Here is a 17,664-nt window from a genome sequence, read left to right as displayed (position 1 = left end):
CTCATGCATTGGGCCCATGCTTCCCGTTTTGCCGGACATACAGGTATCCAAAAAACCCTGGAGTTTATCTCTAGGTCCTATTGGTGGCCAACTCTGAAAAAGGACGTTTTGGAGTTTATTGCATCTTGCCCAAAGTGTGCTCAACATAAAGTATCCCGCCAGTCGCCTGCGGGGCAACTGGTTCCACTATCTGTTCCCCGTCGACCATGGACCCATTTGTCGATGGATTTTATTACAGATTTGCCCATGTGCAACAAGTTCAATACCATCTGGGTGGTAGTTGACCGGTTCACCAAGATGGCACACTTCATTCCTCTCACCGGTCTTCCGTCAGCTTCCAAGTTGGCTCAAGTATTCATACAAGAGATCTTCCGACTCCACGGTCTTCCAGAAGAAATTATCTCAGATCGAGGAGTTCAATTCACAGCCAAATTCTGGCGAAGTTTATGTCAAGTCCTCCAAGTCAAGTTAAAGTTTTCCACGGCTTACCATCCTCAGACCAATGGTCAAACTGAGAGGGTGAATCAGGACTTGGAGGCCTTCCTCCGCATCTATGTGTCCTCCTCTCAAGATGACTGGGTTCAATTACTTCCCTGGGCCGAGTTCTGTCATAACAACCAGTATCATTCTTCATCTTCCTCAACACCATTCTTCACCAACTTTGGATTCCACCCTAAAGTCCCTGAGTTCCAACCGCTTCCAGCAACTTCTGTTCCCGCAGTGGATATCACCTTGCATCAGTTTGCCAATATCTGGAAGAGCGTACGATCAGCTCTGCTCAAGGCATCGTTCAGGTACAAGAAGTTTGCGGATAAGAAGCGTCGAGCAGTTCCTGCTCTCAAGGTGGGTGATCGGGTATGGTTATCCACGAAGAATTTGAGGTTAAGAGTTCCCAGTATGAAGTTTGCACCTCGCTACATCGGTCCTTTTAAAATTGATCAAGTCATCAATCCTGTTGCTTACAGACTCCAGTTACCTCCCTTCTTAAAAATACCCAGGACATTCCATGTTTCCCTGTTGAAACCGCTAATCTTGAATCGGTTTCATTCCTTACTTCCACCAACTCCGAAAGTCCAAACTCAACGAGGCGTTGAGTATGAAGTGGCCAAGATCCTGGACTCACGTCACCGTTACGGTCAACTTCAGTATCTCATTGACTGGAAGGGCTATGGTCCTGAAGAACGCTCTTGGACCAATGCCTCTGACGTCCATGCTCCTGCCTTGGTCCGAAATTTCCACGCAAAGTTTCCTTTAAAGCCTAAGAAGTGTCCTGGGGCCACTCCTAAAGGGGGGGGTGCTGTCACGATCCGGGTATCTGGACGCCATTACTTACCCTTCAGATGCCTCCTAAGGCGGGCTCAGCGTTCCAGGACCGGATTCCGCTGTTCCTGAGTTTCCACATGCAGAGTGGTCTTTTCATCAGCCGCGGCCTCCGCTGTGCCCGCGTGGTTAAATGTGCATCTATCAGCCTGGCGTCTCCTGTCTCCGGTGGCCGGCGCCGCCATTACTGTTTCCCAGACCACATGGATTACAAACCAAACTTCCCTCCAAGTGTCTGCATGGGCGCAGCCATCTTGGATTCTGTCATCTGATCATTTCCACCAATCTGCTGTCTGTGTTGTTGATTTGCATAATTGCCTAGCCAACCCCTTCCTTGCTGCAGGTATAAGTAAGCTGTACCTGAGCAAGGAAGACGTCAGTGCTTTGGTTGTCAAACCTAGTTCCTGTTTGTCTCTCTTCTATGATTGTCTTCCAGGTTCCAGCTCCTGTCTCAAGACTTCCACCATAGAGACCCGCACCAGCATTCCACCTGCGGTGTAGCCTGACTCTCCAATCCATTGTGGATTCATCTGTTTCCAGCTACAACACTACCTGCTTCCAGCCTCAGCTTCCAGCAGAGTACAGCTTCCCTTAAAGGGCCGGTGTCCTTTCTACACTTTACCACTCTCCACCGGAATTATTATTTCTCCGCTCTCAAGTTCTACATTTCAGTTCACATTTCATCGCTCCCAAAGTTCATTTATTATTTAACTGGTTCCAGCCAGTATCCACTCCGTGCTAACAACAGTCTGGTTCCAGCCAGTATCCACAGCAGCTGTTTTACCTTCAGCAACCCAGCTCTTCCTGGAACACCAGCTGGTACAATCCTGGGTTATCTCCATTGCTACAGCTGGGCCTGGTAAGGACTTTCCATCTAGAAGATCATAAGAACTATCTCACACTACCAGTGCCCTGTGGCTCCTGCCATGCTGTAGTACTCAGGAACTGTATTTATTCTTTGCTGACTTTTACGTTTTCTTTTATTGCTGCTGTGATGCGGAGTTGTCATAATAAACATCATTGACTTTTATCTAAGTTGTCGTGGTCACGCCTTCGGGCAGTTATTATTCATGTTACTTACATGTCCAGGGGTCTGATACAACCTCCCAGGTTCCGGTACATCTCAGCCCCTACAACTGAGGCTGCCTCCCGTCAGCTCAGGCCCTCAGTTGTGACAGCAGGCCTGCCACAGCCAAAAATCTGTAAATGCCCACTCCACAAGGAAGGTGGGCTCATCTTGGGCAGCTGCCCGAGGGGTCTCGGCTTTACAACTTTGCCGAGCAGTTACTTGGTCAGGAGCAAATACGTTTGTAAAATTCTACAAATTTGATACCCTGGCTGAGGAGGACCGGGAGTTCTCTCATTGGGGGCTGCAGAGTCATCTGCACTCTCCCGCCCGTTTGGGAGCTTTGGTATAATCCCCATGGTCCTTACGGAGTTCCCAGCATCCACTAGGACGTCAGAGAAAATAAGAATTTACTTACCGATAATTCTATTTCTCGTAGTCCGTAGTGGATGCTGGGCGCCCATCCCAAGTGCGGATTGTCTGCAATACTGGTACATAATTATTGTTACCAAAAAATTCGGGTTATTGTTGTAGTGAGCCATCTTTTCGAGAGGCTTCTCTATTATCATGCTGTTAACTGGGTTCAGATCACAAGTTGTACAGTGTGATTGGTGTGGCTGGTATGAGTCTTACCCGGGATTCAAAATCCTTCCTTATTGTGTACGCTCGTCCGGGCACAGTATCCTAACTGAGGCTTGGAGGAGGGTCATAGGGGGAGGAGCCAGTGCACACCAGGTGATCCTAAAGCTTTCTTTAGATGTGCCCTGTCTCCTGCGGAGCCGCTATTCCCCATGGTCCTTACGGAGTTCCCAGCATCCACTACGGACTACGAGAAATAGAATTATCGGTAAGTAAATTCTTATTTTTAAAGCTACAGGGTGATGACTCTGCGCATGTAGTGCATTGTTTACATCTGTCGGTTTGATGTATACCGATGTGCTCAGTTCAACACCGTCCCAATGTACGTTTACATCAAGATAATGAATTTGTTGGTGATTACACTCATACGTAAACTTAATATGTGGATGAAGTTCGTTGAGCTCTGCCATCATCTGTCTAAAGCTGTGTTCAGGACCTGACCATAAGAGAAAAAGATCGTCTATATATCTTGTAAAGAAAAAAGTGTATTGTTGAAACAACCCATGATCCAGAAACAAAGATTTTTCTATTTGAAACATGAAAATGTTCGCGTAGGAGGGTGCCACGTGACTCCCCATGGCACACCCCCTCAGCTGAACAAAAAACTCGTTGTTGAACAGAAAGTAATTACGGGTAAGCGTTTTCTCTAATAGATCTACAAAAAAATGCACAGGTGGTCCAGTGTACTCAGGTTTCTGTGAGAGATATTCCTTCAGACAAGTGAGACCTTCGCAGTGCGGTATACTTGTGTACAATGACACCACATCTATGGTGCAAAGTAGGACGTCTGCTGGAAGATTCCTCAAGCTTTGAAGTTTATCCAAGAAGGTGTTCGTATCTTTAAGGTAAGTATCTTCCAGCTGGACCAGAGGTTGAAGAAAATGGTCTAAAAATTTAGACACATTACTGTACAGGGAATTTCTGGCCGAAATAATGGGGCGGCCCGGAGGTGCATTCATGGATTTATGAATTTTCGGCAGACAATAAATCAGAGGGACCACAGGGTGCTGAATAGTCAAGGCTTCACATGTTTTTTGGGATATGAAACCCTCGTTGACTGCTGATGTGAGAATTTGAAGCAATTCATTTTTATAGATGTTAGTTGGGTCCCCCGATAATTTCTGATATACGTCCGGCATGTTGAGTTGCCTATACATTTCTTGAATGTAGGCCTCTACATCTTGAATGACCAGAGCGTCCCCTTTGTCGGCTGGTCGAAAGACCACTGAACTGTCTTTACTTAACACCTGGAGTGCTTGAAATTCCTCTTTGGATAAGTTGGAATGCTGCTTACTAGGCCTCTTTCTTTGTGCATTTGTTACTTCTTGATCTACTAGACGTGTGAAACTTTTTATAGAGGAATTAAATGATTGTGGTTCAAAACTTGAGCTTCTTTTGACTGGCATCTGTGAAAGATTATTGATGTCGTCCGCCTGGGGGAAAAACTCCTTTAATTTAAGTAGGCGATTAAAATTCCATAATTCTTTCTTCCACTCAAATGAGTTGAAATGAGCAGTAGGTATGAAGGTAAGTCCTTTATTTAATACTTTGGCTTCCATGGGAGTGATGGAACGTTTTGATAAGTTGACAATCAGGTTTTCTTCTTGCTTGCATTCCTCCCTTTTGCATTGGCCCCCGCGTCGCGTGCGCGCCCTACGTTTTTGGTGGCGCGAGTGGTAACCCCTAAAGGGGGTTTCTTGGAAAAAGATTTGCGGGTGCTGTCTGTATCACTATTGGAGGTGCTGTTGTCTCTTGATTGGTCACTGTCAAACCTGTTGGGACGCCTCCTGTGTGGGTATTTAATTCGCCCTTCTCCTGAGGGCAGTCTCCCTGTGACCCAAGTGTAAACTCTCTGCTCCTGATAATCAGCATTAACTTTCGAAAGTTTATCTTTCTTGAATTTAATGAGCTCTTTCTTGTATTCATCCAGCTGACTTTGTAATTTCTCCATCCACTTGCATGAAGGGTCCTCTATCAGAGTTTGCTTATGGGCTGCTTCAAATACCCGAATCTTTTCTTGTATATTGCGCATCTCGCGTGCTGATTCTTCAATCACCAAGACGATGAGATCGAGAGCGCATTTATTCAACACAGCAACCCACCGTTTGCAAAACTCTACATTGTTACGGCCAATCGTCGGCACGTTTTTTACTCTGAACCCACGGGGTATTTTTTTCTCCTTATGGTAGTCAGTCAGGGTGACCCCATGCAAGTAATAGTCTAATTCCTTCTTTTTCAATCGACACAAGGTGGAATATAATTCACTAGCTGATTCCGCTCCAGCTGTCTGTATCAGGGAATCCTTGAAGTACACGGCTTCTGCCTCCGAATCACTGAAGGACAAGATGTCTCCCACTGTTAGCCGTAAATTCAGGAAGGCGTTTCCCTCATCCGTTCCCCCTTCTGCCATGTTGGAAATATACAATTGAGAGGTCAAGTGGTCAGTGCTCCGTAATTATAAGGCACATGAAAGGCCTCAGGGCTGCTGTATGTATCAGTAATAGCACAGCCCGGTTCTTGTAGAAAAATTCACTGGTGGGTAAACTGTTAAATAGAATTGGGTGCCTTACCCCAAGGAAAATTCAAAGTCCTTGAATATGTAGCAAAATTGAGTCGGCACTCGCATGCTGTCAAACACTGCTGCTCCGGTGCCCTCCCTGAGACACTTGGACCCTCGTATATAGCATATATGGGCGGCACTCGTGAGGCTTTCAATCGACGAATAAAGAGACGAACAGCGTCTGCGTGTCAACGTTTCAGTCTATTTGACTTTTTTCAAGAGCAACTTACAACAAGTGAAATCTTACCTTAAATAGTGAAAAGCCGTCCTGGCCGCCATGACCGCCTCTCAGTCGCCGCGAGGCCCCTTCCGATGACGTCATCGCGCTGGTCCCCGTAGCTTGCTGCCGCCTTCCGTCCGTCACCTCACCTCTGCCCTGCTCGTGACAACTTCCGGCGCCGGCTGCCTGGAACGCAGACACGTGACCTTTCAGCGGAGGGGATAAGGGAGACTGGTGGTGGCCATGGTGACCTGTAAACAGCAACAACAACACGTGAACATTACTGATAAAAGTGCATCAAATTAACATCAAAAAGAATGGAATAAAAAAGAATTGAGTAAAACTTGAGTGTGCATGGATTAATGACAGTAATCAAATATGAAAGAGTGTTGTATACAAAGTCTACTGACCGAGCTACATAAGATACAGCGGGCAAAACACACTTAGGTGCCCCTGTAATAGTAAAAAAGACGTGAAAAAAATGTGTAAAAGTGGAAAGCGGCGTACCGCCTGTTAGGTAATAATAGAAAAATATAATAAAATTAAAATCCTCCTAGGAGGAAATTTCGTGTAGGAAACACGAAAAATTAGTGCTGGTAACTGATACATAAATCTAAATAAGTACAGCCTCGATTGGCAAGGAAAGGAAGCATCCGCTATCATCTTTGGTGTATAAACTGATCGATCATGTACCTGTGTCCATACGTGGCGGAGACCGAGACAAGAAATTACTCCAATTAGAGGCGAAATGGATCCACAGAATGAACTCAATTACACCTTTTGGTCTAAATGAGTCGCTATCATTTTCTTGCTTCTTGTAACACTACAGAGTCCATGAGCTCTCAGCATTTAGTGTAACATATTAGACACATTGAATGTGTAGCATTCAGCGACATAGTCAGAGTCAGATGATTAATGCCCAACGAGACTTCTCTCTATACAATGTTCTCTTTACCCTGAATGCCTTTCTTTAGCAGAACACATGGCTAGCAGTAGAGTCTCAGTAAAATGAAGGTCTTTTTAAGATTTCATCTTAATACATTTAACTTCCTGTGTTACATCCCTCAGCAGGATATTCTACAATATGGCAGTTCTTCGTAGAGGGTACACTTATACAGTAGTCATATTTTTAAGTTTGGCATTGCCAATCGAGGCTGTACTTATTTAGATTTATGTATCAGTTACCAGCACTCATTTTTCGTGTTTCCTACACGAAATTTCCTCCTAGGAGGATTTTAATTTTATTATATTTTTCTATTATTACCTAACAGGCGGTACGCCGCTTTCCACTTTTACACATTTTTTTCACGTCTTTTTTACTATTACAGGGGCACCTAAGTGTGTTTTGCCCGCTGTATCTTATGTAGCTCGGTCAGTAGACTTTGTATACAACACTCTTTCATATTTGATTACTGTCATTAATCCATGCACACTCAAGTTTTACTCAATTCTTTTTTATTCCATTCTTTTTGATGTTAATTTGATGCACTTTTATCAGTAATGTTCACGTGTTGTTGTTGCTGTTTACAGGTCACCATGGCCACCACCAGTCTCCCTTATCCCCTCCGCTGAAAGGTCACGTGTCTGCGTTCCAGGCAGCCGGCGCCGGAAGTTGTCACGAGCAGGGCAGAGGTGAGGTGACGGACGGAAGGCGGCAGCAAGCTACGGGGACCAGCGCGATGACGTCATCGGAAGGGGCCTCGCGGCGACTGAGAGGCGGTCATGGCGGCCAGGACGGCTTTTCACTATTTAAGGTAAGATTTCACTTGTTGTAAGTTGCTCTTGAAAAAAGTCAAATAGACTGAAACGTTGACACGCAGACGCTGTTCGTCTCTTTATTCGTCGATTGAAAGCCTCACGAGTGCCGCCCATATATGCTATATATATATATATATATATATATATATATTTCTCTGACGTCCTAGTGGATGCTTGGAACTCCGTAAGGACCATGGGGAATAGCGGCTCCGCAGGAGACTGGGCACAACTAAGAAAGATTTAGGACTACCTGGTGTGCACTGGCTCCTCCCTCTATGCCCCTCCTCCAGACCTCAGTTAGAATTTTGTGCCCGGCCGAGCTGGATGCACACTAGGGGCTCTCCTGAGCTCTTAGAAAAGAAAGTATAATTAGTTTTTTTATTTTCAGTGAGATCTGCTGGCAACAGACTCACTGCTACGAGGGACTGAGGGGAGAAGAAGCGAACCTACCTGCTTGCAGCTAGCTTGGGCTTCTTAGGCTACTGGACACCATTAGCTCCAGAGGGATCGAACACAGGCCCAGCCTCGGTCGTCCGGTCCCGGAGCCGCGCCGCTGTCCCCCTTGCAGAGCCAGAAGCAAGAAGAACGTCCAGGAAATCGACGGCTGAAGACTCCGGTCTTCATTAAGGTAGCGCACAGCACTGCAGCTGTGCGCCATTGCTCCCCATGCACACCACACACTCCGGTCACTGATGGGTGCAGGGCGCTGGGGGGGGGGGGCCCTGGGCTGCAATAAGAGTACCTTAGCTTGGCAAATAAACACATAATATAGTCAGTAATACTATATATGTGTAAAATCCCCTGCCACAAATATCCTGAAAAAAGCGGGAGAAGTCCGCCGTGAAGGGGGCGGGGCTATCTCCCTCAGCACACTGGCGCCATTTCCTCTCACAGCTCCGCTGGAAGGACGCTCCCAAGGCTCTCCCCTGCAGTTTCCAGGCTCAATAGGGTAAAGAGAGGGGGGGCACTAAATTTAGGCGCAAACTGTGTATTATAGCAGCTATAGGGGAAAAATCACTGTGTGTAGTGTGTATCCCTGCATTATATAGCGCTCTGGTGTGTGCTGGCATACTCTCTCTCTGTCTCCCCAAAGGACTTTGTGGGGTCCTGTCCTCAGTCAGAGCATTCCCTGTGTGTGTGCGGTGTGTCGGTACGGCTGTGTCGACATGTTTGATGAGGAGGCTTATGTGGAGGCGGAGCAGGTGCCGATAAATGTGATGTCACCCCCTGCGGGGTCGACACCTGAATGGATGGACATGTGGAAGGAATTACGCGACAGTGTCAACTCCTTACATAAAAGGTTTGACGACATAACAGATGTGGGACAGCCGGCTTCTTCCCGTGCCTGCCCAGGCGTCTCAAAAGCCATCAGGGGCTCTAAAATGCCCACTACCTCAGATGGCAGACACAGATGTCGACACGGATACTGACTCCAGTGTCGACGACGATGAGACTAGTGTACATTCCAATAGAGCCACTCGTTATATGATTACGGCAATGAAAAATGTGTTGCACATTTCTGATATTACCCCAGGTACCACAAAAAAGGGTATTATGTTTGGGGAGAAAAAGCTACCAGTGGTTTTTCCCCCATCTGATGAATTAAATAAAGTGTGTGAAGAAGCGTGGGCTTCCCCCGATAAGAAACTGGTAATTTCTAAAAAGTTACTAATGGCGTACCCTTTCCCGCCAGAGGACAGGTCACGTTGGGAGACATCCCCTAGGGTGGATAAAGCGCTCACACGTCTGTCAAAAAAGGTGGCACTACATTCTCCGGACACGGCCGCCCTAAAGGAGCCTGCGGATAGAAAGCAGGAGGCTATCCTGAAGTCTGTATATACACACTCAGGAATTATACTGAGACCGGCTATTGCTTCAGCATGGATGTGCAGTGCTGCAGCTGCGTGGTCAGATTCCCTGTCGGAAAACATTGATACCCTAGACAGGGACACTATATTGCTAACCGTAGAGCATATTAAAGACGCTGTCTTATACATGAGAGATGCACAGAGGGATATTTGCCGGCTGGCATCTAAAATAAACACAATGTCCATTTCTGCCAGGAGAGGATTGTGGACTCGGCAGTGGACAGGAGATGCAGATTCTAAAAGGCACATGGAAGTTTTGCCTTACAAGGGTGAGGAGTTGTTTGGGGATGGTCTCGCGGACCTCGTTTCCACAGCGACAGCTGGGAAGTCAGCATTTTTACCCCATGTTCCCTCACAGCCAAAGAAAGCACCGTATTATCAGGTATAGTCCTTTCGGCCCCAGAAAGGCAAGCGGGTTAGAGGCGCGTCCTTTCTGCCCAGAGGCAGAGGTAGAGGGAAAAAGCTGCAACATACAGCCAGTTCCCAGGAACAAAAATCCTCCCCCGCTTCCTCTAAGTCCACCGCATGACGCTGGGGCTCCACAGGCGGAGCCAGGTACGGTGGGGGCCCGTCTCAAGGACTTCAGCGACCAGTGGGCTCGCTCACGGGTGGATCCCTGGATTCTACAAGTAGTATCTCAGGGGTACAAGCTGGAATTCGAGACCTCTCCCCCTCGCCGTTTCCTCAAATCTGCCTTACCAACAGCTCCCCCGGACAGGGAGGCAGTGCTGGAGGCGATTCACAAGCTGTATTCGCAGCAGTTGATAATCAAGGTACCCCTCCTTCAGCAAGGACGGGGTTACTATTCCACAATGTTTGTGGTACCGAAACCGGACGGTTCGGTGAGACCCATTTTAAATTTAAAATCCTTGAACACTTATATGAGAAGGTTCAAGTTCAAGATGGAATCGCTCAGGGCGGTGATTGCAAGCCTGGACGAAGGGGATTACATGGTATCACTGGACATCAAGGATGCTTACCTGCATGTCCCCATTTACCCTCATCACCAGGAGTACCTCAGATTTGTGGTACAGGACTGTCATTACCAATTCCAGACGTTGCAGTTTGGTCTGTCCACGGCACCGAGGGTATTTACCAAGGTAATGGCCGAAATGATGATACTCCTTCGAAAAAAGGGAGTTATAATTATCCCGTACTTGGACGATCTCCTTATAAAGGCGAGGTCCAGGGAACAGTTGTTGATCGGAGTAGCACTAGCTCGGGAAGTGCTACAACAGCACGGCTGGATCCTGAATATTCCAAAGTCGCAGCTGGCTCCTACAACGTGTCTGCTGTTCCTGGGGATGGTTCTGGACACAGAACAGAAAAAGGTGTTTCTCCCGGAGGAGAAGGCCAAGGAGTTGTCATCTCTAGTCAGAGACCTCCTAAAACCAAAACAGGTGTCGGTGCACCACTGCACGCGAGTCCTGGGAAAGATGGTGGCTTCTTACGAAGCAATTCCATTCGGAAGGTTCCATGCAAGGATCTTTCAGTGGGATCTGTTGGACAAGTGGTCCGGATCGCATCTTCAGATGCATCGGCTGATAACCCTGTCCCCAAGGGCCAGGGTGTCGCTGCTGTGGTGGCTGCAGAGTGCTCATCTTCTAGAGGGCCGCAGATTCGGCATACAGGACTGGATCCTGGTGACCACGGATGCCAGCCTTCGAGGTTGGGGGGCAGTCACACAGGGAAGAAACTTCCAGGGACAATGGTCGAGTCAGGAGACTACCCTACACATAAATATTCTGGAACTAAGGGCCATTTACAATGCCCTAAGTCAGGCAAGACCCCTGCTTCAACACCAGCCGGTGCTGATCCAGTCAGACAACATCACGGCGGCCGCCCATGTAAACCGACAGGGCGGCACAAGAAGCAGGATGGCAATGGCAGAAGCCACAAGGATTCTCCGATGGGCGGAAAATCATGTGTTAGCACTGTCAGCAGTGTTCATTCCCGGAGTGGACAACTGGGAAGCAGACTTTCTCAGCAGACACGACCTCCACCCGGAGAGAGTGGGGACTTCATCCAGAAGTCTTCCAAATGGTTGTACACCGGTGGGAAAGGCCACAGGTGGACATGATGGCGTCCCGCCTCAACAAAAAGCTAAAAAGATATTGCGCCAGGTCAAGGGACCCTCAGGCGATAGCTATGGACGCTCTAGTGACACCGTGGGTGTACCAGTCGGTTTATGTGTTCCCTCCTCTGCCTCTCATACCCAAGGTACTGAGAATAATAATAAGAAGAGGAGTAAGAACTATACTTGTGGTTCCGGATTGGCCAAGAAGAGCTTGGTACCCAGAACTTCAAGAAATGATCTCAGAGGACCCATGGCCTCTGCCGCTCAGACAGGACCTGCTGCGGCAGGGGCCCTGTCTGTTCCAAGACTTACCGCGGCTGCGTTTGACGGCATGGCGGTTGAACACCGGATCCTAAAAGAAAAGGGCATTCCGGAGGAAGTCATCCCTACGCTGATTAAAGCTAGGAAGGAGGTGACCGCAAACCATTATCACCGCATATGGCGAAAATATGTTGCGTGGTGTGAGGCCAGAAGGGCCCCAACGGAGGAATTTCAGCTGGGTCGATTTCTGCACTTCCTACAGTCAGGGGTGACTATGGGCCTCAAATTAGGTTCCATTAAGGTCCAGATTTCGGCTCTGTCGATTTTCTTCCAAAAAGAACTGGCTTCACTGCCTGAAGTTCAGACGTTTGTAAAAGGAGTGCTGCATATTCAGCCCCCTTTTGTGCCTCCAGTGGCACCTTGGGATCTCAACGTGGTGTTGGATTTCCTTACGTCACATTGGTTTGAGCCACTTAAAACCGTGGAACTAAAATATCTCACGTGGAAAGTGGTCATGCTGTTGGCCTTGGCTTCGGCCAGGCGTGTGTCAGAATTGGCGGCTTTGTCATGTAAAAGCCCTTATCTGATTTTCCATATGGATAGGGCGGAATTGAGGACTCGTCTCCAATTTCTTCCTAAGGTGGTATCAGCTTTTCATTTGAACCAACCTATTGTGGTGCCTGCGGCTACTAAGGACTTGGAGGATTCCAAGTTGCTGGACGTAGTCAGGGCCCTGAAAATCTATGTTTCCAGGACGGCTGGAGTCAGGAAAACTGACTCGCTATTTATCCTGTATGCGCCCAACAAGCTGGGTGCTCCTGCTTCAAAGCAGTCTATTGCTCGCTGGATCTGTAGTACGATTCAACTTGCGCATTCTGCGGCTAGACTGCCGCATCCTAAATCTGTAAAAGCCCATTCCACGAGGAAGGTGGGCTCTTCTTGGGCGGCTGCCCGAGGGGTCTCGGCTTTACAACTTTGCCGAGCGGCTACTTGGTCAGGTTCAAACACGTTTGCTAAATTCTACAAGTTTGATACCCTGGCTAAGGAGGACCTTGAGTTTGCTCATTCGGTGCTGCAGAGTCATCCGCACTCTCCCGCCCGTTTGGGAGCTTTGGTATAATCCCCATGGTCCTTACGGAGTTCCCAGCATCCACTAGGACGTCAGAGAAAATAAGAATTTACTCACCGGTAATTCTATTTCTCGTAGTCCGTAGTGGATGCTGGGCGCCCATCCCAAGTGCGGATTGTCTGCAATACTTGTATATAATTATTGCCTAACTAAAGGGTTATTGTTATGAGCCATCTTTTCGTGAGGCTCAGTTGTTATTCATACTGTTAACTGGGTATAGTATCACGAGTTGTACGGTGTGATTGGTGTGGCTGGTATGAGTCTTACCCGGGATTCAAAATCCTTTCCTTATTGTGTCAGCTCTTCCGGGCACAGTTTCCTAACTGAGGTCTGGAGGAGGGGCATAGAGGGAGGAGCCAGTGCACATCAGGTAGTCCTAAATCTTTCTTAGTTGTGCCCAGTCTGCTGCGGAGCCGCTATTCCCCATGGTCCTTACGGAGTTCCCAGCATCCACTACGGACTACGAGAAATAGAATTACCGGTGAGTAAATTCTTATTATATATATATATATATATATATATATATATATATATATATATATACACACACACACATATATACAGGTTGAGTATCCCATATCCAAATATTCCGAAATACGGAATATTCCAAAATACGGATTTTTTTGAGTGAGACTGAGATAATGAAACATTTGTTTTCTGATGGCTCAATGTACACAAACTTTGTTTAATACACAAAGTTATTAAAAATATTGTATTAAATGACCTTCAGGCTGTGTGTATAAGGTGTATATGAAACATAAATGAATAGTGTGAATGTACACAAACTTTGTTTAATGCATAAAGTATATTATAACATTGGCTAAAATGACCTTCAGGCTGTGTGTATAAGGTGTATATGAAACATAAAAGCATTCTGTGCTTAGACTTAGGTCCCATCGCCATGATATCTCATTATGGTATGTAATTATTCCAAAATACGGAAAAATCCGATATCCAAAATACCTCTGGTCCCAAGCATTTTGGATAAGGGATACTCAACCTGTATATATATATATATAGATAGATAGTAGAGTTAGAGTATAAGAAACCACTGAGGAGTCTCACAGCCTTTTATTAGCACAGGGATAGGTCCTTTATGAAGGATGCAGAACTCTGCGGTGACTTGTAATATCCTTTTTATTTTACAGTAGTGTACATTAATTTCATAATTGAGATGATCATCATACCTGGGTGTGTTTTATCAATTATCGTTATTGATAGTCCATTATGGAACACCTTATTTTGAGTCATGTGACACACATTCTCCAAATATATTTTGTCTACCAGTTTGTGTGTATGTATACATATATAATTTACTGACATGTACTGATTAGCAGCTGCTGCTGTCTTAAATGTTTTTGTTAAACCTGTCATTTTATTACAGCTATAAAGTGGAAGGAGTTGTGAAAGAAGTTACAAACAGAATTGTTGACTTCATCCGCCCGGGGCCTTACAGACTGCAGTGGGATAGCTTGATGACGGAAATGGAGATAGTCAAAGATTTGCACCAGGTATACTGTTTTTTCTTACATAATTAAATAATCCATGGAAATCACAATGTAAACACATTAGAATGTCCATAGGGGGTCATTCCGAGTTGATCGCTAGCTGCCGTTGTTTGCAGCGTAGCGATCAGGCTAAATATCGGTATTTCTGCGCATGCGTATGCACCGCAATGCTCAGGCGCGTCGTACGGGTACAATGAGCATCGTGCGTTTGCACAGAGTGTAACGAACATTCCAGTCGCATGGCCGAACGCAGGAAGATTGACATGAAGAGGGCGTTTCTGGGTATCAACTGACCGTTTTCAGGGAGTGCTTAGAAAAACGCAGGTGTGGCAGAAAATACGCAGGCGTGGCTGGGCGTTCGCTGGGCGGGTGTGTGACATCAATAGCCGTCCCTCCATCGTTAGAATCAACGCACACGTTGACAGGGCTGGTCTTGTTATGCACAAAAAGATTTTGCAGGCGCTCTGCTGCACAGGTGTTCGCACTTCTGCAAAGCTAAAATACACTCCCCAGTGGTTGGCGACAATGCGTTTGCACGGCTGCTAAATACTGCTAGCGAGCGATCAACTCGGAATGACCCCCATAGTGTAGGAGATAAACTATCAATTTTAAATCTTTTTTTGTCTTTTAACCACAAAGGTCCATGGGAAGGTCCCTTCCAAAAGACCAGTGGTTCCCAAACGTTTTTGAATCATGGCATCCTAGAGTATCAGAATTCTTTTCTTTTGTGTGGTGAGAGACAAGATTTGCTTCTGTTTGTCCACATATTTATGTTTGACAGCCACTAACACTGGTTTTGCCTATTACATTGACCATAAATAATGAGGCACCTTAGCAAGTGTCTTGCGGCACCCCAGGGTGCCACGGCACACAGTTTGAGAACCACTGCAATAGACCATTTACTTTTCTTGAGATGGAAACAGTCCGTCTCACATTGGCCAAGGATTGTGCGACCGGAGCTGCCGTGCATGCTTGGCAGCTCCTCAGATAGAGAGCTGGGTTCAGCAGACCTCATTGCCATTTCGGTAGGTCCATCAGCCTATATCAATCACACAACCTCTAAAAGAAAACTGCTAGAAACAAGGCGCCAAATCAGATAAGCAAACACTCCTCACCTGTGAAGTCATGGGTGCCCTAGCTCACACCAGCCGCTGGGTCCTGGAAGTCCTCACCACATGAAATACAAGCCGGTTTCCGGCCAGACGGAACACAGAGCACAGGTACTGAAAGAGCATATTCCAGGACTCCGCTGGACTGTATGTGACATGGCAGCAGGATCAGAAACCTAGAAAAAAGAATACTACTATACACTTATGCGGGGTAATCCCTGTAGCAATAAAGTGAGGTTTGCAACGCCTAACATGAATACTAAGTCCAACAAAGTCATTCTAGTAAAAAGAAATACTTAACAAAAATAATCCTAACCTGACAAGCTAAAAACATTTTTAAATAAAGCAAATCAACATTTATCATAATACAAAAAAGTAAAACATTTTTACAAAAGTTTTTACAAAATATTTTTTTTAAAGCAGGCCTATTCGTAATAATAAAAATAATTTTTTTCAACCAGCCCTCCTTAAAAAGGTATCTTTTACTAGGTGAAACTAAAGTTCAGGTCTTCCTTAAGAACAGAAGGAAATACTGTTTTAAGTAGAGATGAGCGGGTTCGGATTTACTCGGTTCTTAACGCAAGAACTATCGCAAGTTCACTTTTTCTGGATTTTTCTTATTGGCTAACCAAAACATGTGATGTCCGTGAGCCAATAAGGAGATTCGGGTAAATCCGAGTAAAACCAAACCCGCTCATCTCTAGTTTTAAGCTTGTAGATGAATTCATATTCCCTCTGAAGTAACATCTTATGATGGTCAGCCCATAGTAGGTTTGATATGGTCAATTGGCATAAACTGGAAGTCCTTTAAGGTGTGTCCTATCTCGTAAAATTAGCTACAGGTGGTGTGCTTTGGTCTGTGTGTATCGCTGCTTTTTTAACTGATGAACGATGCATCGCAATGTGCTCTTTGAGCATTCGTATCGTCTTGTCTATATATATATATATATATATATAGACGTATACCTCAATTGGCAAAGTCACTAGGTGAGGTAAATAGATAATTCACAATTCTACTATCACATGTCATGCAATGCTGCAAGCGATGTTCCATTCCTGTAGTAGGGTAACAAAAGTACAGTATCACCTGTGATAATATGTCAGCGGTTGACACAGCCAATACTTTGGTAAGAGCCATTTTTAAGAGAGCCACTGAAAATCCTATGTTTGCCCTTGGCCATATAATCTCATCCTCTCTGGTTTTGTCCAGTCCCATCCCCCGATGTTCTCTACGAGCTGGGGAGGTTAGTGGTTGGGTTCAAGGTGATGTTGTGTCTGGGAGGTCAGTGGGGGGGCATGCGGGGGTTGGCACCAGCTCCAAGAACTTACAGGTGTCTTTTGCCACCTTCTCATCTCTGTCCCCCTCTCTCTTTCATCTCTGTCCCCCTCCGCCCTCTCTCACCCCCTTTCACTTTTTTGTCTGCCCCTCTCCTTCCTTTCTGTTTAATCTCGGCCCCACCATCTATCTGATATCTGGTGCAAGTGTGTGTGTGGTGCCGAGGGCATGTTGTCCATGCAGGGGGCTGCAGGCGCAAACAGCGCTAATTGGGTGGAAACGAGGTTGTGTCTAGCAGGAAGACAGTGAGAGCTGTGAGGGAGAGAATGGGGCTTCCCTGCAGCTCTCTGCTGCACAACAATAAAAAAAAAAAAAAGGAACAAAAAAAAAACCAACCCCCCTTAAGCTCTTTAACAAGTGTACCCATGGTTAGTTCAGCTACTGATTATTATTGATGCACCTTTGATTATTTAAAAATACCTGTAGAACCTGCATCATTGCTACGTTATAGATTCAGGGCCTGATTCGGACACTAATGCAACTGCAAGTGGGATTTTCTTGGCTTCGCAGCTGATGATATCAGCTAGTGAAAAGAGATACCTACCAGATCTTTCACAACTCATTCACAGCCTATACGCAAGAACAAGGAACATCGGGCTGAAGGGTAGCTATATGATACGAGACTGGACACAGGAGCCATGTTTTTGTACGTTAAGAGCTTGCAGCCGATAGCAGATACACTCCCTGAAAACGGCCTGTGGTTTTGTAACCACTCCCTGTTAACCCCCTCCAAATGGTCACTTCCTGTCAATCACTTTGCTATGAAATCCTCATTGCAAGCAGGATCACAGCAGCACCTTGCCACATGCGCAG

At 46.2% G+C, this 17,664-nt stretch overlaps 1 protein-coding gene across 5 annotated transcripts in view; it reads left to right on the top strand.

Annotated features, from left to right (window-relative positions):
- The window catches only part of STARD4 (StAR related lipid transfer domain containing 4), a 60,856-nt gene that overhangs the window by 27,780 nt on the left and 15,412 nt on the right, over positions 1-17,664 (top strand). For 4 of the 5 annotated variants that reach the window (XM_063964114.1, XM_063964115.1, XM_063964116.1 and 1 more), the window contains one exon: positions 14,283-14,409. In XM_063964114.1, the coding sequence (XP_063820184.1) occupies positions 14,283-14,409 (127 nt within the window). Of the gene's footprint in view, positions 1-14,282; positions 14,410-15,045; positions 15,139-17,664 lie in introns of all 5 variants that reach the window. The other variant, XM_063964118.1, reaches the window with a different exon arrangement.

Source organism: Pseudophryne corroboree, chromosome 1 (assembly GCF_028390025.1).
Source record: "Pseudophryne corroboree isolate aPseCor3 chromosome 1, aPseCor3.hap2, whole genome shotgun sequence".
Lineage (NCBI taxonomy): Eukaryota > Metazoa > Chordata > Amphibia > Anura > Myobatrachidae > Pseudophryne > Pseudophryne corroboree.
Note: the sequence above shows the minus strand (reverse complement) of the source record. Positions and strands in the feature narration are given on the sequence as shown.